Consider the following 19,819-nt stretch of genomic DNA (forward strand, 5'->3'; position numbering starts at 1 on the left):
CCCCAGCAAGCTGGGTACTCATTTTGGAAGGCTGAGCCAACCTTGAGCCGGCTCCCTGAAACCGACTTCTGTTGGGATCGAACTCAGGTCGTGAGAACTTGGACTGCAGTACTGCAGCTTACCACTCTGCACCACGGGGGCTCCTCTAACATGGTTGCTCCTCTAGTATATTTCTCTTATTTCAATGAGTATGATCAAAGCATTACAATGTAAAATTGTTCCATTTTTAATCTCATTTCACCGTGTTCTTTAGTTAACTTTCACACGACAGTAAACTGAATCCAGACAGAGTCCTTCGTTCAAAGAAATGGCTGGAAATGCTTACACAGGCCGGCCACACGCAAGAACGCAAAATACAGCCAGTGTGTTATAGCGATAGCCAGCATGGTTGTAGTGGTTACAGCACTGGATTAGGATCTGAGAGACCCTGATTCAAATCTCCCATCTGACGTGGAAGCTTGCTGGATGACGGTGGGCCTGGTCACACAGTCTCTGCCAAACCTACCTTACAGGGTTGTAGTGAGGATAAAATGGAAGAGAAGAGAATGATGTTAACCTCACTGGGTCCCCACTGAGGAGAAAGGTAGGGTATAAGAAGAAGATGAAGAAGAAGAACAATTGGTTTTTATATGCCGAATTTCTCTACCACTTACGGAAGAATCAAACCAGCTTATCATCACCTTCCCTTCCCTTCCCACAACAGATACTCTGTGAGATAGGTGGGGCTGGGAGAGCTCTTAATAGAACTGTGATCAGCCCAAGGTCACCCAGCTGGCTTCATGTGTAGGAGTGGAGAAACCAACCCGGTTCACCAGATTAGCATCTGCCGCTCGTGTGGAGGAGTGGGGAATTGAACCCAGTTCTCCAGATCAGAGTCCACTGCTCCAAACCACTGCTCTTAATCACTACACCATGCTGGCTCTCTGAAGCAAATAACTAAAATATAGAGAAACAAAGAAATAATGAGCACAGAGTAAGGCCATATGGGTCATATACCTTCCTTTGAATGGGCAAGGGTTATTATGCAAGCCAGCTACTGCCACTACCACTCACTGGGCATGGTTTGGACCCCAGTAAATGATTTTAATACATTCTGGATAATTTATGACTGGCTTTTCAATGGGAGATTCTCAAAATGACTTACAGATTATAGATGTTAGATACAATAAAACAATTACGGTTTAAAACTATTAACATTGTCAAATCATTCAACACCACCGTCAACGATTATACAGCACTCTATAATCAAAAACAAAGCCAGCAGCCATCAAGAGCAGATGTAATTACACTTCAAAAGCTTGAACGAACAGAAACAGTCTTCAAAGGCTTATTAAAAACCATCAGAGCTCGAATTCCAGAGAGAGATCGGCAGGCAGCCGATTGCAGGATCTGGGGTGGGGGGGAATGAAGGATACATGAGGATACTAGTCTGATGCTATGTGGAATTTTTAGTAGATCTATGGACCTCAGTGAATGAGAGGGATTGTAGAGGAGAAGATTTTCTTAACTTTCCTGGTCTTATTTTGTCAAGGACTTTAGAAGAAGAGTTGGCTTTTATATGCTGACTTTCTTAAGGAAGAATCAAATCGGCTTACAACCACCTTCCCTTCCCCACAACAGACACCCTGTGAGCTAGGTGGGGCTGAGAGAGTGTGACTAGCCCAAGGTCACCCAGCTGGCTTCATGTGGGATTCTGTGGTCACCTTTGGAAGAATGGTGGGGTCGGGATGAAGAATTACCTTATCACCGTGAAAATGCCGGAAGGGTGCCTCTGCCCTAAGTGGAGCAGGTTCTGACACCCTTCCAGCAGAGCATATGGCAACAGGAAAGGATGTCTTTTGTGACAATATTTGAAGGTTACAAGTTGCCATGGGCTTAAAAGGCTTTCTTTGTCAGTTGTGTGAGGACAGCTGGAGGTTCTACTCAGGAACAGTAGAAGAAGAGTTGTTTTTTATATGCCAGCTTTCTCTACCACTTATGGAAGAATCAAACTGGCTTACGATCACTTTCCCTTCCCCTCCCCACTACAGACACTCTGTGAGTTTGTGGGGCTGAGAGAGCTGTGACTCGCCCAAGGTCACTCAGCTGGCTTCATGTGTAGGAGTGGGGAAACCAACCTGGTTCACCAGATTAGCCTCTGCCGCTCATGTGGAGGAGTGGGGAATCAAACCAAGTTCTCCAGGTCAGAGTCCACCGCTCCAGACCACCGCTCTTAACCACTTCACCACGCTGGCACACCGGAGGGTAAAGCTGGACGAGGCCCTGGAGAAACTGCTGTACCATTGGTTGAGATAGGATTGAATGACCTTGAATAGGAGGTTGGGAGGTCCAAATTATAGCCAGGTGGATCTTGAGAGACCGGCATGTGAGACTAAGAGACCAAAGGTGTAGGGAACTGTAGGATGGAAGGTGGTTGGATACATGTATGGCTCCTTTGTGGTGCAAAGGTTACAAAACACTTATGTAGCTGGCTTGTGTGTGCAGGCCGTCAAGTCACAGCTGACTTATGGTGACCTCGTAGGGTTTTCAAGGCAAAAGATGTTCAGAGGTGGTTCTCTGTGTGGGCTGGGAGAGTTCTGAGAGAACTGTGACTAGCCCAAGGTTGCCCAGCAGGCTTCATGTGGAGGAGTGGGGAATCGAACATGACTCTCAAGATTAGAGTCTGCCGCTCTTAACCACACTGGCTCTTGCTTTAGCTGGCCTGGGTGTTCCTAAATTCCCTGCCCTCCTCGTGCCTCTGACCCCGCCTCATCTCGAATTACTGACAAAATGTACCTTTGCAACAAGTGTGTGTGTGTGGGGTTCCGTTACTGAGGTGCCCAGCAAGAAAGGCCTGACCAAGTGCCATTCACTACCAATCTTTCTTGCTCTGGTTTCAGCTGCTAGCCTGCCAAACAAAAAGTCAGGCTGAGAGTGGCCGAAATTTGGTGCTTCCGTGAGGCTTTCCCTTTAGTTGGGTAAGGCGGCACAGGCTCAGAGTAGCAGCGGGGTCTCCGTGGGGAAGGAGGGGAAAGTTCCAAGGTGCCAGAAGCAGCATTTGCCGACAGAAAACCAGGATCGATAGTCTGCAGGCTGAATCCTGGATTTAAACTAACCCTGGTTAATATAAGCCATGGTTCTGCATCATGCCTGAACTGATTGACATCTCAGTAATAAAAGGACAAGCAAGGTAGGTCAGCAGTACCGCTGCTTCTGTAGTTAGATCACGATGGGTAGCCATGTTCGTGGAACTCCCTGCCCCAGGATGTGGTGATGGCCACCAACTTGGAAGGCTTTAAGAGGGGAGTGGACATGTTCATGGAGGAGAGGGGTATCCACCACGGCTGCTAGTAAAAATGGATCCTAGTCATGATGCATACCTATTCTCTCCAGGATCAGAGGAGCATGCCTATTGTTTTAGGTGCTGTAGAATACAGGCAGGATGGTGCTGCTGCAGTCATCTTGTTTGTGGCTTCCTAGAGGCACCTGGTTGGCCACTGTGTGAACAGACTGCTGGACTTGATGGACCTTGGTCTGATTCAGCATGGCTTTTCTTATGTAGTCTGTCTGTACCAGCAGGAAAGAGCAAGAGTCCAGTAGCACCTCAAAAACTAACACAATTTCTGGCAGGGCAAGAGCTTTCGCGAGTCACAGCTCTCTTCTAGGTAGCTGTAGCTGAAGAAGTGAGCTGTGATTCACAAAAGCTCATACCCTGCCAGTAATTTTGTTAGTCTTTAAGGCGCTACTGGACTCTTGCTCTTTTCTACTGTTGCTGTAGTGTAGAAGGAGGGAGCAAAGGTGACAGGACAGTGCTTTGCAAGTGAGCTGATTGGAGACTTCTCAGCTCACACTCAACCATCACATTGCTTTAGCTCCATACTGAAAACAGCACACAGCACCAAATGTTGCAGAGAGGAGTTTATAAATGAGGCCCAGGAAGCTCCAGTTAGATAGCCCCCTATTAACAAGGTGAGCAAGGAATAATTTACATTAAGCAAAATTTTATTATTGGTCTGCAGTCTCAAAACCCTTAATGTGCTCATTCTGTACCCAAATAAATCCCCTTAGTGACTTTGTTTGGAATACCATCTTGTAAATAGAGATAAGAACTGTGTTGTGGAGGAAAGTAATCAGGTGGAAGTCACATAGGAGATTCACCTGTGTAACTACATGCATACCTTGGCGATATTGTGGGTTTGGCTCGCAATAAAGTGAATATTGCAATAAAGTGAGTTATACGAATTTTTTGGTTTCTGAGTGCATATAAAAGTTATGTTTGCACTATATTGTAGTCTATTAAGTGTGCAACAGCATTATGCCTAAAAATGTACTGTAATAATAATGAAAAAGTTTGACATATTGCGAGTTACCAAAATGTGACACAGTCAGAGACACAAAGTGAGCACACGCTGTTAGGAAATTGGTGCCAATAGACTTGCTTGGAAATGCAATATCTGTGAAGTGCTATAAAGCGAGGTATGCCTGTCCTGTTGTTGTTAAAAGGGAAATGGGAGAGAATCAAGGCATTAGATGGGTGCTTGTTAACTTGAGGAATGTGCAAATGCTTCTTCTCCTAGTCCCGGATCAGAGAGAGGGAAGATCAGAATAAAGGTGTGTGTGTGTACCTCAAGATGAATAAAAACAAATGCATGGCCTCATGTCAATAGAAGATTGGAATGTCTGCAAGGAGATATGAGAAGTGTGTGTGTGTGTGTTTGTGTGTGTGTGTGTGTGTGTATATATATATATATATATTGAAAAACTCTCTATAAGGGAGCTGCCTAAAGAATGAATTAACTTCTTCACCATACTACGCTACAGTTTTAATGGTTTTTAAATGTGATTTTATTATGTATGTTTTAATTTGTTAACCGTCTTGTTGGCCCCCTGTGAGGGCAGAATGGTGGGGTATGAATTTTGTAACATAAACAAACAAACACATACATACTATTTTAAGGTTACATTGCATCACCAGCAGTGCTGTGTCAATAGACAACCAGAGCTATGGAACCTTAGAATCAAAGGATCCCTCAGGCTAAAAAATAATTTTAGATGAAGACAGCGCTTGATCCCATGGAAAAGCTCAGGGATTTGGTTCAGGAAAACCAACCCACCTAACTCCTACCCTTGGAGCTTCCTGAAAACCTTGAAAATCTTTGACTGTTATTCAGGGGTTCTCACTGCTTCACAGTGCATGTGTGTGTGTGTGTGTGTGTGTGTGTGTGTGTGTGTGTGTGTGGGGAGTCAACAGCAATTGTGCCATCGTGGTGTAATGGTTAAGAGCAGAGGTCTGGAGCAGTGGACACTAATCTGGAGAACTGGGTTTGATTCCCCACTCCTCCACATGAGCGGCGGAGGCTAATCTGGTGAACTGGGTTGGTTTCCCCACTCCCACACAAGAAGCCAGCTGGGTGACCTTGGGCTAGTCACAACTCTCTTAGAGCTCTCTCAGCTTCACCTACCTCACAGGGTGTCTGTTGTGTGGAGGGGAAGGGAAGGTGATCCAGTTTGATTCTTCCTTAAGCAGTAGAGAAAGTTGGCATATTAGGATTTGTGGACTATAATAACACATACAGCATAGTTCACACAATATAGTACATACCCTCTGTAGTATAATGATCCTAATACATAATTTCCACATTGTTTAACGTGTCGTGTTAATGTTTAGGCTTTGTTTCAGCTTCGCATTCAGATTTCTGCAATCCAAACCCAACTGCTTTTGTTTATCAGATATCCCATCCTGTTGACTGTATTTGATTTGCACTGTGTAATCTGCCTTGAGTCTCAGTGAGAAAGGCAGATTATAAATAATGTAAACAAAATAAGGGTAACTGTGCTTGTCATGACATGCTTCTTTAAATCCCCCTCCCACCCATGCCAATGGCGGCTGCTGTCAGAGATGAAGAAATGCATAATATGATGATGCCACGAAGTGGCCAAGTATGTCCAGATTGGGGGAGAATGTGACACAGGATTGCCATTTTCCAGCTGCAACCACCCACTGAGTTTAATGCCTAGTTCTGAACTCATTGTTTTTACTGCATCTATAATGCAGGTGAAAAGTTCAAGAAGCGCTGAGGTAGGACAACTATATGTGCCAGGTCACACATGAACACATGAAGCTGCCTTTTACTGAATCAGACCTTTGGTCCATCGAAGTTAGTACTGTCTGCTCAGACCAGCAGCAGCTCTCCAGGCCCTCAGGCGGAGGTCTTCTGCATCACCTACTTGCCTAGTCCTTTTAACTAGAGATGTGGGGATTGAACCTGGGACCTTCTGCATGCCAAGCAGTGGCTCTACCACTGAGCCACAGCCCCTCCCCTTAAAGGAAGAACACATTTCATTCTTTCACCTATATTAAAAAGTAAAGCAAAGACACTGTAAAACTTAAGCTGAAATAAACTACATTTCTCCTAGAAGTCGGGTTTATTTTTTTGAACAACAGCTCTAAATGAAAACATTTGATGCACAGTCAAATATAAATACAGTTCCTGTGGCTTTTCCCGATTCCTGTAAAAAAAAAAAAAATTCAAAAGAGCAAGAAAAATCTTTTCTTTCCTGGAATGTGACTCAGAGAAGATACCGTAAACAGATTTAATCATGTCCACAACTGGTTACAATTTCTTTTCTATTAAGTCTGTGTCTGAAGAATCACGGCAACGCATTTCTCAGATACAGGGTCGTATCATCACAGCCGCTTCTCAGAACGTATCTGTTCTGCTATTATGCTGCTCGAGTGCAACGTGTACACTGCTAAATCAATGCTTAAACCCCTGCGTTCCAAACAAGCCAGATATATTCTGAAAGGGTCCCAAAGGTTTGGAAGCTCAGTTATGGAACTAACTAGGGGCAGCGAAATGAGGTTTTCACAAACGTTGCAAAGCACTCAGCTGCACGGTTTGCAACCATGGTCAGAAGCGGGTCCCCAAACTGGTATACAGCTGTGTTGGCAGTGCAGACATGAAATGCCATCACTCACTCGGAAGCTGAAAGGGAGCAGGCACAGGCATGCCTGTGCGCATTGAAAAGGGAAGAAGGTGAAGGGTGTGTGAACTCACGAGACTTTCGCTATTATCTAAATAGTTCTGAAATTGAAGAGGGAAGGGGAAAGACCAAGGGGAAAGACTGCCCAAGCTTGCAGGGCCAGCTAACGTTAGGCACTATTAATTTTTGAACTGGGCCACTGGAGGAGGAAGAACTGAAAATGGTCTGTGTCAAGAGTAGGGTTTCCCGGTTTTTCTTTGCTACCGGCGGGAGCTTTTTGACGTAGAGCCTGAGGCGGTTGGGGTTTGGGGAGGGACTTCAATGCCATAGAGTCCAATGGACAAAACGGCCATTTTCTCCAGGTGAATTGATCTCTATCGGCTAGAGATCAGTTGTAATAGCAGGAGATCTCCAGCTAGTACCTGGAGCTTGGCAACCCTAGTCAAAACCTTCCTGGCTTTGATCGGGAAGATTGGGGTAACAAATGGAAATAATAAATAAATTCTATGGTCCTGCTCTCTCTGCATTACATTTCTGCTTAAGTAATTCTTGTATTTCTTGCACTGTTTAACACGTCGTGTTTAATGCTTCACTTCCATTACGCAATCTGCCTTGAGACTCAGAGAGAAAGGCAGACTATAAATATAATGATACTTTTAGCAAACATGTAAGAACTCTTGACTCTCCAAAAAGAACTCAACAATGGCTGAGTTTTGGTAAGCCATGAATTTCGGATCAGACACATTCCTGGACTAAATTAACAGTGTAATCAATCCTAAAGTGGAGGGAGGCCTTTGGAGGCAGCATGACCCCTGCGCCAGCGTGCCACTTGTGCCGTCCGAATGGGCACTAATGCAGGGGTCAGGTCACTTGTGCTGGTGCTGGGGAGCCGTGCGAGGCATGGGCACCAGCACAACCTTGCCAGCAGAGCTCCTCCGGCACAGGGGCTCAAGCTGGCACCAAAGGGTGAGTTCCCAAGGGACAGGCTGATGCTAGCCAGCTCTCGAATCCCTTTTGCACTGGGAACGCCCATTTTTACTGGCATGAACTTATGCCAGCAAAAATGGTGGCACAGCACCACGGAAGTGCACACAGCAGTTCCATGGGGATTTGGGGATTTTGCCTGTTCGGGTTGCTCGCCTCAGTGCAGCAAACTACTCAAGAGTTGTTTTCTGTTGCCCCAGAAGGTCGGACCAGAACCAATGGGTTGAAATTAAATCAAAAGAGTTTCCATCTAGACCAGGGGTGGGGAACGTAAGGCCCGGAGGCCATATAAGGCCCGCAAAATCATTTGGTCTGGCCCTTCATGGGTCCTGGCAGATCTCTAGCTCAGAAGGATGCTGCCCTGCCTGAATCTCTTGGGCCCAGCTGGGGACAGTAGAGCTCAAAAGCGAGTCGCTCTATTTGGCAGACACTTGGAGCCGTCTCCGGTTGTGCCTCTTGGCTAAATGTCTGACCAAATATAGCAGGCTAATTTTTAATTTTAATTTTGTATGGCCCCCAAATGATGTTATAAATATCCAAATGGCCCTTGGCAGAAAAAAGGTTCCCCACCCCTGATCTAGACATTAGGAAGAATTTTCTAACAGATAGAGCGGTTCCTCAGTGGAACAGGCTTCCTTGGGGTAGGGGTGAGCTCTCCTTCCCTGGAGGTTTTAAAGCAGAGGCTAGATGGCCATCTGTCAGCAATGCTGATGATGAGAGGGACGGCATCTTCTGAGCATGGAGTAGGGGGTCACTGGGGGTGTGTGTGGGGGGGAGGTAGTTGTCCTGCAGTGTTTAGGGGGTTGGACTAGATGACCCTGGTGGTCCCTTCCAACTCTATGATTCTATGATTCTGCTATGATTCTAGGAGGCTGCCCGTCTACAGCAAAACTACCCCTCCTTTTGGTTTGCACTGTAAATCCTTAACAGAGTGATTACTTAGATGTCATTGTTTGCAAGAACCAAAAATGACGGTAGCTTGTTTCAACCCAGAGCGCTGGCCCAAGCGTGCAACCATTTTACAGAATACCCCTTCAAAACAATTTTCAAAAATACATTTATTTAACCAATTTTATCAAATCTTTACATACTTAAAGCATTACAAATACATCGATTCATTCCAAAACAAATACATTAGTTTAAAATATTCTGACTAAAACTGAAAACACTTCAAGCTTAACAAAATCAAGCTCGACATAATTTTCTATGCAAGGATGTCTGTGCATCAGAAAGTAAAAAAAAGGAAGTACTCAAAATGAGTACCTAATCTAGCAGAAACTCTACAAGTGAATAAAAATTAAGCCTTACCCATCTGCAGCTAAATACAGATAAAAACTGAGGACCTAATTTCCTTTGATTCCCCTCCAAATTTCAGCCAAACTGAATTAATTTTCAGATGCCTAACCAGTGGGAGAAAGATGAACCTCCCCCACCCCCCAAAAAACCCCTAAATTATTCCTTATAATTTAGTTCATTGTTTTAAACTGGTAATGTTTCATCATTTGGGATAACTATACTATAGCAGAAAAAGTATTTGCAATTAGCAGTGTGCAACAAGAATGACAATTTGAAGTCACAACAGTGTAGGGATGCCAAGTGCCTGGTGGCCGTGGGTAAAATCCCGTCAATCCACCAGGCTGCCTGCCGACCAGCTGAGGGCCAGCGGACAACTCGTGCATGTGCGCCCACGCAATGTAGATGCTTTAGCAACCTTCACGGAAACTTTATGGAAACCATAGAGTTTTCACAGAGGTTGCTAGAGCAGCCGTGTCGCTTCCGGGTAAACCCGGAAGTGACGTAGGCATGTCGTGCGGGCCAGGCGTGCTCATCATGCCAGGTGAGTGGGTGTATTGCGCCAGGCGTGTGTGCGCACTGCGCAATATAGAAAGTCTCCCACCGATGGAGCCACCCTACCTGGTAAGCCTATAACAGTGGATTAAGACCTATGTCAGAGGCCCTCCTTTGAGAGCCCAGTCTTCAGAAGTTAGGTGGGTTGCACCTGGAGAAGACTCCTTCCTCAGTCATATTTACCACAAACCTACATTAACATGTTTTAAGTGCCAGGGAGTTTGTCCTGGTCACCTGTGCTTTTGATCATAAAAGAGCATAACAGCAATTGCAGGAGACAACGGTCCATCTACTCCAGCATTCTGTCATGCACAACTGGCAACTATTCATCCCTGGAAGGCATACCAGCAGGGAACGGAGGCCAAGCCGTCCTCTGCCACTGTCCCTCAGCAATGGTATTTTGAACACAGAGCTTCTGTTGAGTCACTGGGGCTGATAGCCATTTGATGGACCTATCCGCCCTGCATTTGCATCCCTTCAAAGCTGTCCATCAACTTCACTGGGTGTCTGCAAGTTCTAGTATTATGTAAGAGTATTTCCATTATGAGGAAGGCTAAAGAGCCAGCATGGTGTAGTGGTTAAGAGCGGTGGTTTGGAGTGGTGGACTCTGATCTGGAGAACAGGGTTTGATTTCCCACTCCTCCACATGAGCGGCAGAGGCTAATCTGGTGAACCGGGTTGGTTTCCCCACTCCAACACATGAAGCCAGCTGGGTGACCTTGGGCTAGTCACACTCTCTTGGCCCCACCTATCTCACAGGGTGTCTGTTGTGGGGAGGGGAAGGGAAGGCGATTGTAAGCTGGTTTGATTCTTCCTTAAGTGGCAGAGAAACTCAGCATATAAAAACCAACTCTTCTTCTTCTTCTAAAGGAGTTAAGTAACTAAGTTGGGGGCTTTTCCCTTTTGAGAAAAGGCTACTGGGGGGCATCCACTTTCTCCACACCATGCATCATTTTACAAACCTCTGTTAGGCTCCTGCTTAGTTTGTTTCTCTAAACAAAACTGTCCCCCGAGTCCTTAGTCTTTCCTTGTAACAAATGTGCTTCAATTCTTGATCATTCTTGATCTGGAAGTTGACCTGGAAGTTGGCAACCCTACCGCTAATAAAGTTTACTCAAGAGCCTTTGGTGAGGGACTTTGACCAAAGCTGTTTTGAATTCCAAATACACAGTGACTACTCAATCACCCTTGTTCAAACATTCATTTAAAGTCTCTCAAAGAAGCCAAGCTGATTGTGCTAGTTTTCTATGTTCTTAATACTTCTATCTTCAATAAACAGTGTTACCAGTTTATCTGGAACAGGCATTAGACTAACTAGCCTCTAAATTTCCCGGATCTCCTGTGGATCCCCTTTTAAAAGTTGACATTCATTTGCTATCTTCCAGTCCTCTCAAAGGAGAACCGATTTTAGCAACAAGTTGGATATTTTTGAGAGACCAGCTGCGACAGGAAACGTATAACTCTTTGCACACTGAAAGCAATATAGAGAAAGTGATGGGCAATTCTTTAGAAAGGAATCTGGACTAGACTGCCGTTGAGTTCCACTAAGCTCTATGACAGCTTTGTCTTAGATCTGTCATCCCTTGTATTGTATGTTCGGAAATTTATTTTATAGTTCTATTGCATTTTTATGGTTTATGTTAGCTGCTCTGAGCCCAGCTTGCTGAGGTAGAGCAGGTTATAAGAAGGAAATAATAATAATAATAATAATAATAATAATAATAATAATAATAATAATAATAATAATAATAATAATAATAATAATAATAATACATGTCACAGGACTCCTCTTATTAGCCAGCTAGAACAGAATGTCTGGTATTGCTCACCATATAGGCATGTGCACTAATAGAAACTTGCCATATATATTTTCTATAATCTAAAGTTGACTGGTTAATTTACACGACTGACCTTACATGAATGAGACTTCAGATCAGAGAAAACACCTTAATATCAATATCTACCTGGAATGTAGAAGTTTAGACTCCCTGGTTACTACTAGAAACTGTTGCAAGTTTGCATCAGGATAACACCAGGGCCGTCTTAACAGCATTATAGCCCCCCCAGGCACAGCAGTGCACTGGGGGCCTTACCTACACAACCACCCACAGGAATAACAATGTAAATGGCTGATACAATTAAAGATATGTTTATTGGTGCTTCCATAATGAACAAGTCCTTTCTTACATTATACTTCAGTATTTATTCTAATACTGTTCATTATCTTTAGTAAAACACATGCTAAATATGCATTTTCCAATAACAAATATTTATAGTTTAGTATAGTATTTATTTATTCATTGACAGCGAGTCACAACATACATAGATTAGCATGGGGCCCCTATGCTCGTGGGGGCCCCGGGCAACTGCCCAGTGTGCCCATGCGTTAAGACGGCCCTGGATAACACAACTTACTTACATGGGAATAGAAGGAAGAAGCACAAGCCATCATGGCAAGCATCCACCCTCAAGTCCATTTTTGCCAAGACGATGCAGATAGGACACCATCTGCCAATTCTGGATGGAAATAACAATCCTCAAGAAAACAATTACTTCTAAGGTCAAATATTCACAACTGAGCCTCTTCTGAGATTGGTAATGTTTTTAGATGTCTTAAGGTTTGAAGAGAATAAGTCTTGAAGACATCAAGCGTTCCAGCTCATGAGCTTTTTTTTTTTTTTTGAGCACTGTGGTGCTCTTGTGTCTTTGAGTTGTTCCCTATGTCGATTTTTAATTTTTTAAAAAAAATTTTTTTTTTTGCGGAGGAGGGGCATTAAAAAAAAGGAAGAAGCAGAAGCCGCTGGGACAGTCTACACAGCTATTTGAATCCTGGTCAAGGTATGCATATTTTTTATGACAAAACAGTGCAATTACCTGAGCAGTAAGGAGTTCTTCACACTTCTGCGCTTGTCTTTCTATCGCAGATAAATATTGTTTTTCAACCGCTTCTTCTCGCTGCTGAACCGTGGACTGTAGTAAGGCCTGAAACAAACAATACAGCCGTCTGGCATAAATGGAGAAGGCACTCTGCCTGCCATTAGAAAGAGTCCCCCCCCCCCCCCGAAACATCTTCTGTTAAGCAACATTTGCATGCAGCCGTAATTTAATATTAAAGTACGCCCGTGGATCAGATATATGGAACATCTTAGACAAATATTGATACATTATCATTTGTTTTTATTTTTCTGTAACCAGAATAGCTGTGATGGACCTCCTGTTTCCTTACAGAATCATCTGTATAAAAGACCTATGAGAAACTGGGAAGGTGAGCAGTACTGTGAAACATATCCAGTTCAGTTGGACCACACAAGATGAAAGGCATAGGAAAGCCAGTGGGGAAGGGGAGGGGGGAAGCCAGACATATTTCACTGGCTGACAAAGTTCCACATCCTCTCAGCACACTGTTAGATCCCCTGGGCCAAGCATGATCTTCACAACCACAAGTCAAGTAAAAGCAGATGGAAATTATGAGTTATTTGAAAATATAGAACCAGTGCCCCCAAAATAGTTCTCGATTCCTTGAAGAGACTGGGAATCAGAAGTGTGAAAAGCAGAGGCGAGGGGGGGGGGAGGGGGAAGTCACACGATAATACAGGTAGAATTATAATTATTATATCAAATTAACATTGTATCGACCCATTTCCTTTATTTATTTATTTTTACCAAATTCTCTCATCCTTCTGTGATTGGCAGTGTGTGATCTTCATTTTTTTAAATACCACGGGTGCCATTACATTGTTCCTTTCAAAAAGATGTGCTCTATACATGCAACAGATACAACGCTATGCATAAAAATCCAGTGTTTACACAAATTGGAGTACTGAACTGTTTACAATTAAAATTATGCTAAAAGCAGCTTCCTTTATACAAAACAGAATTTTGGCATGCGCGGGCAAGCAAGTAAAGTATTCCAAACCTCTTAAAATAGATTTTTATTTTGAAAAATAATAGACATGCTCGGTGGGAAGCATTTAGCAAGATGCTGCATATATACAAAAAGTCAAATAGTAAATTTGTTTTTAACTATTCATCAACATTTTCCATGTATGTGGTGTTGCAAATGTATTAAAACTGCAGAAATATTAGAAACTGCAGAAATATGAGAAGTCTTGCAGCCCATCAGCAATTAAACTGAGCAGTGAAACCTTATGTGCAATAACTACAGAGCTTTATTTAAACCGAACACGTGTGCAATAACTACAGAGCTTGTTGACACCAACTGCGCTTACCTTTGGAGAAAAAATTAACATAGTTTTGCGAACATTAGCATTCTTAGGAAAGACAAGGCTAATGTAATCCAGCAGCATTTTTTTTAAAATGACAGTAGAAAAATAGCAATTATCATAACACTGAGTATCTGAACTTGTTCCTCAACAGCAAATTAATGGGGTTGCCAATTATGTGTTAGCAAATTCCAGGACATCTGGGGGTAAAGCTGGGGGAGGGTGTGGTTTGGGGAGGGGAGGGACTTCAGTAGAATATAATGCCAGTATTCCCCCCCCCCCCCCCCGATCACAAGGCTTTACAATCTGCCCTTGCTGACAACTTTAAAATCCTGGGACCCAAAAGAAATTAGGAAATGGGTAGGTGACAGGGAAGCGGACCAAGACATGTTGCAGAAACAAAAAGCTCAGTTTTCAAAGTGTCATCCTTTATTTAAACTGAACAAAGCCCCTTCCTTAAAGATTTAGTACAACCTTAAGGATTTAGTACAACCCGATAAAACTGTGCGCAAGTTTCAGTTCTACTAGTGAGTAGCTGCACCATCTAGCAATCATAATGTAAGATTCTACGAATCACCAGCACAAATGGCACTCAAGGATGTGGATCTTTTCCGCCTCCCCCTTTCTCTTGCAGTGCCCTGAAAACTCCAAAAAACCCCACGATGCCCAGAATCTTTGGAACCCTGTGATCAAAATATGAAGCCACATGAAGGGCTACAGCAAAGAGGGGGAAATCGGGCAACATGACCTGTCCTTGTTCTGCCACTGGTAGGATTTCTGCGGCTTTGTTAGTGCAAAAGTGGATAGTAATGTTCCCCAGTTCCATGCTGGACTCCCATGAATCCAAGCAACAGCTTCAAGGGAGGTAACAGGAGGCTGTTAAAAGATGGGGGGGGGAGAGACCCATACATGACAGATAATTTGCATCCTTCTCCTTATTTAAAACACTGTTTATTTTTTCCCTCGTCTCTATGATTGTCCAGAAACTTGTTTTGTGAATTCAGAATATTATCATTGTTCTGTACATGGATATTGCCAGGTATTTTAACATTCTCTTTCTATAAAAGTAGTTCAGGAAAAGGCATTAAATTCTCCTTTGGCTCTGGAAATACGGTGCTGTGGAAAGGAAAGGGAAGGGAAGGAAAGGGAAGGGGAAGGGAAGGGAAGAAAAAGAAGGGGAATAATAATAATAATAATTGGAATTTATACCCTGATTTTCTCTACCTTTAAGGAGTCTCAAACCAGCCTACCATCTCCTTCTCTTCCTCTCCCCACAACACACACCTTGCGAGATGCGGGGGGGGCTGAGAGAGTTCAGAAAGAACTATGACTACCCCAAGATCACCCAGCAGGCTTCATGTGTAGAAGTGGGAAAACAACCCGGTTCACCAGATTAGAGTCTGCCACTCATGTGGAGGAGTGGGGAATCAAATCCAGTTCTCCGGATTAGAGTCCTCCCCTCTTAACCACTATACCATGCTGGCTCTCAAACACAAAGCCTGTTGTGGAAACGAATGTAATCCTTACATGTCAAAGCAAATGACCACCCAATCGCAACTGTCCTCTTCATATACACTTTTTAAGCCACACAACAATTGTTTGCTCATAAAGTGAAACTTCTTTATGTTTATCTTACAGGGAGATGCCTATTCTCATCAACTATATTGCTAGATTCCTTATTTTTACTTGTAACAGTGGAAAATCAGTTGCCATTCATTTTTTAATATGGCTCATTTCCAACTGGGTACCTTTACAACTGACCAAAGAGTTATCCTGATTTCATGGAAACACCAATTTTGCATCCAAAATAGAACAGTCAAGATGGACAAACTGATTAATTCATCCCCACAGAGTAATATGATTCTTGAGAGCAGGCATACCAATCTGTAATGGCTCAGTATTATATAAAGTATTTGGGAATGTTCTGAAAAATTATAATAATGCAATTCAAAATAACAGATAATCTAGAATAATAGCTTGATTTATATCCTGTTTTGTAATACAAGACTTCCTTCTTCTAATGTACTTAGTCTCCATTTTATTATAATAAGCAGACAAGGAAAAGGGCTAAGAAAAAAAAGAACATTTGATGTCCAAACTGATGGTGACTGAGTCAACTTGGCTCTGGTGGCGGCTCTTAAATTTCCAGCTTGTTGGCATCACCTTCAATAGCTTTGCTGGCTAATCAAAGATAAAATTTTGCCAAGTTTTAAATCTCATACTACAGTCTATAGCTACATACTGGTTTATAGATCAGGAAAAGAAACTGATAGTTTGATTTATTGTGTGAGTTAAACAAAAAATATCTCCTCTGATCAATGTGCCAATGTTATGAGTTAGGTAGAAAATGCAATTATATTTAGTCCCAAAAGGGGGGGGAGGGATACCAAATATAACTCGACCAACTATCTGGAATGCATTTTATTTCTTTTGCCATATTCCAATCTCTCTCAAGACTAGTTACATGCATTCAGCTGTTCCACAAACATTACATTTTGAGACGCAAACTTATGGAGACCATTACAATCAGCTTCATGTCCAGGTTTGTATCTTGTGTAGTGCTAAAAATGTATCATGGTCTGGCTGAATGCTGACATTCCACTCTTGTGGTTCTCACTGTTTTCTGGTGCGAGCCAAGTTGAAGAGTTTTATGGAGCTTTCACATTTTTCAAGACGCACTTCTCCAACATCAAGGGCTACCCGCCTCTGATGGACTCCTAAGAAGCTTACTCAGGAAACAAGCCCTTCACAGAAAATTTAGTATTTCTGTTTCTATCCTACTTCCCACTCACAGAGGTACAAACCCACAATGTCTGCTTCAAAAAGATGAAACCTAGTGACGCCAGCCAAAAAAAAGGAGATATAATTCTTTCAAGTCCAATACAACATCTGCAACATCATGACTTGCACAGGTGAAAGATGTAGCATGGAATTTCGTATTGCCTCAAGCCACAAGACATTTCAATGGAGGCAGTTCATATGGTTAACCGTGCGTTCCAAAATGCTGAATAACAAAGTCAGGAGAGATCACATGCATACACGAACCACTCCAATGACTTCAAAAGATGTGATGGGAATGTAGCCCTGTTACTCACCGAGAGGGCTCTTTCCGCTCCGAGGTAAAAGGGGCATCTTGAAGCTTGGGTTTTCCCGCCCTTTGCTCAGGGAGGCAGGACTTAAAAACTTGTCATTTCCTGTCTCCTGGGCGGGAAAGCCTCCAGCTTCCACTTTTCCAAGAAGCCGGTTGCTAGAGACAGGAATAAAAAACTAGAGAAGACAAACATTACAGCCACGACCAAAAAACTTGGTATGGGAACAATCCAACGTTTAACATCCTATCTACACAAACAAGAACAAGAATTACTTGGTGTATTAAGGAATTAACAAAACAGAGGATAGGCTATCCTCAAGGCTAGAACAGACCTATGGACAATCAAAGGGCTGAGACTGTTAAGCATGTGTTGTAGATAATCCCTCCTAGAGGGACATATTGTGAGAGAGAATGTAGTGTATGCTCTGAACTAGCTCAGGTTAACTATAAACCTGCCCCTCTAAATCAGGGTGGGGCAAGATGCCCCTTTTACCTCGGAGCGGAAAGAGCCCTCTCGGTGAGTAACAGGGCTACATTCCCGCTCCAGGCAAAAGGGGCATCTTGAAGCTTGGGATGTCCAAGAGCTTAAGTAGCATCCGGGTGGGATTTAGAGTTCCCCTTCCTCTATGACATGCTGTAAAATTCGCCTTCCAAAGGCCGCGTCTGCTGAAGCATAGGTGTTTATACGGTAATGCTTCACAAAGGTGGAATTGGAAGCCCAGGTGGCCGCCCTGCAAATTTCTTCGACTGACGCTTGCCTGTTAGCCGCTGCTGTGGTGGCGGCACTACGGACCGAATGGGCCGTGATGCCCGGAGGGATCGGAAGTTTGCTTTGATGGTAAGCTTCGGAAATGCAGCGCTTAATTGCTCGGCTTAAGGAAGGTCTGGACAATCTACGACCCTTATTTGGGGCCGAAACGGAAATGAATAGAAAATCTGTCACCCTAAAGGAAGCTGTCCTTTTGATGTATGTTCGAAGAGCCCTACGGACGTCAAGGGTATGCCATGATTTTTCTTTTGGGTTCGTAGGATTAGGACAGAAGGAAGGAAGGTATATTTCTTGTTTCCTGTGGAAGGTAGAATTGACTTTAGGGATAAAGGATGGATCGGGTCTAAGCACCACTTTATCCCTTTGGAATAGACACAATTCTTTCCTAATAGAGAGGGCCCCCAGCTCTGAAATTCTCCTTGCAGAAGTAATCGCTGTAAGGAAGATAGTCTTCATTCCTAGATACTGAAGTTGAATCTCTCTCAACGGTTCAAATGGTGGTTTAGTAAGTGCACGAAGAACCAGACCAAGGCTCCATGAGGGAAACCTATGGATTGGAGGAGGAAGTGTTTGGGCTACTCCTTTAAGGAAGGCCTTAACCTGTGGGTGGCTTGCCAGGGAGTAGCCATCGAGTGAAGGAATTACCGTGGCTATGGCTGAAACCTGTTTGCGTAAGGTATTAGTCCTTAGGCCCAGTAGGACTCCATCCTGCAAAAAGGCTAGTAGTGAAGGAAGATCTATGTGAAGGGGATCTGTATGTTTACGTCTGCACCACCTAACAAAGGTTCTCCAGGTGTATTCATAAACTCTCCGTGTAGAAGGACGTCTGGCTTCTATTATGGTGTTGATCACTTCTTCGCTCAGTCGCAACTGACGTAGCCTTAGCCTTTCAATGTCCACACGCTGAGCTTGAACCAAGCTGGGTTGGGGTGTGATATTGGTCCCTGATGTAGTAAGTTTGGCAAATTTGGGAGTCTCCAAGGCCTCTGAACGGACATCGCCATCAGGTCTGCATACCACGGTCGGCGAGGCCAGTCCGGAGCAACCAGGATCACCAGAGCCTTCTCCAGTTGAATCTTCCTGAGTACTCTTGGTAGAATGGGCAGGGGAGGAAAGGCATATAGGATACCTGGTGGCCAGGGGACTAGAAGAGCGTCTATTTGCTCCGCGCTCGGATGGAAAAAGCGAGAGAAAAATCTGGGAAGTTGTCGATTTTGACTCGAAGCAAATAGATCCACCTGAAGTGGTCCCGACTTCCGGTTGATCAGTTGGAATGCTTGATTGCAAAGAGCCCACTCCCCCTCGTCTAATGTCCGACGGCTGAGCCAATCTGCCTGTACATTGTGTACTCCTTGAATGTGTTCTGCCTGAATGTGGAGAAGGTTCTTTTCTGCCCAACGTAGGATCTTTTCTGCTTCCTGGTGTAGCGTGGACGACCGGGACCCACCCTGTTTGTTTAGGTGAGCCTTCGTTGCTACGTTGTCCGTTCGAATGAGGACATGCTGGAATTGGATGTGGCTGTGAAAGTGAAGTAGTGCCAGGTACACCGCTCTTAGTTCCAGGAGGTTTATGTGATGTTCTCGTTCCTCCGGGGACCACGTCCCCTGAATCAATTCCTTCCCTAGGGTGGCCCCCCACCCTAGCAGGGAAGCATCGGTGAATATCTGCAACGGTTCTGGCAGAATGAACAACTTGCCTTTCCGGAGATTTGATGCCTGGCTCCACCATTTGAGACTTTTCCTTGTTAGTTGGTTCAAGGGAATGATCTTGTTGATTTTCCTGGTAATGTGAGCCTGGTGGGGTCTCAGAAGCCACTGCAGCGGTCTTGCGTGAAGGCGTGCCCATGGCACGGCAGGGATGTATGAGATCATTAGACCTTGGAGACTTGCTAAGGTGAGGAGTCGTGAGTATTGTACCTTGGAGAGTTGCTTTGCAAGAAGA

The 19,819-nt window shown here is 43.9% G+C and overlaps 1 protein-coding gene across 1 annotated transcript in view; it reads right to left on the reverse strand.

The window, feature by feature from the left end:
• CCDC91 (coiled-coil domain containing 91) overlaps positions 1-19,819 on the reverse strand; it is a 97,456-nt gene that overhangs the window by 31,289 nt on the left and 46,348 nt on the right. Inside the window, exon 7 of the mRNA XM_056862740.1 lies at positions 12,670-12,777. Coding sequence (XP_056718718.1) covers positions 12,670-12,777 — 108 coding nt within the window. The remainder of the gene's footprint in view (positions 1-12,669; positions 12,778-19,819) is intronic.

The sequence above is a fragment of the Euleptes europaea genome, chromosome 17, assembly GCF_029931775.1.
Source record: "Euleptes europaea isolate rEulEur1 chromosome 17, rEulEur1.hap1, whole genome shotgun sequence".
Classification (NCBI taxonomy): Eukaryota; Metazoa; Chordata; class Lepidosauria; order Squamata; family Sphaerodactylidae; genus Euleptes; species Euleptes europaea.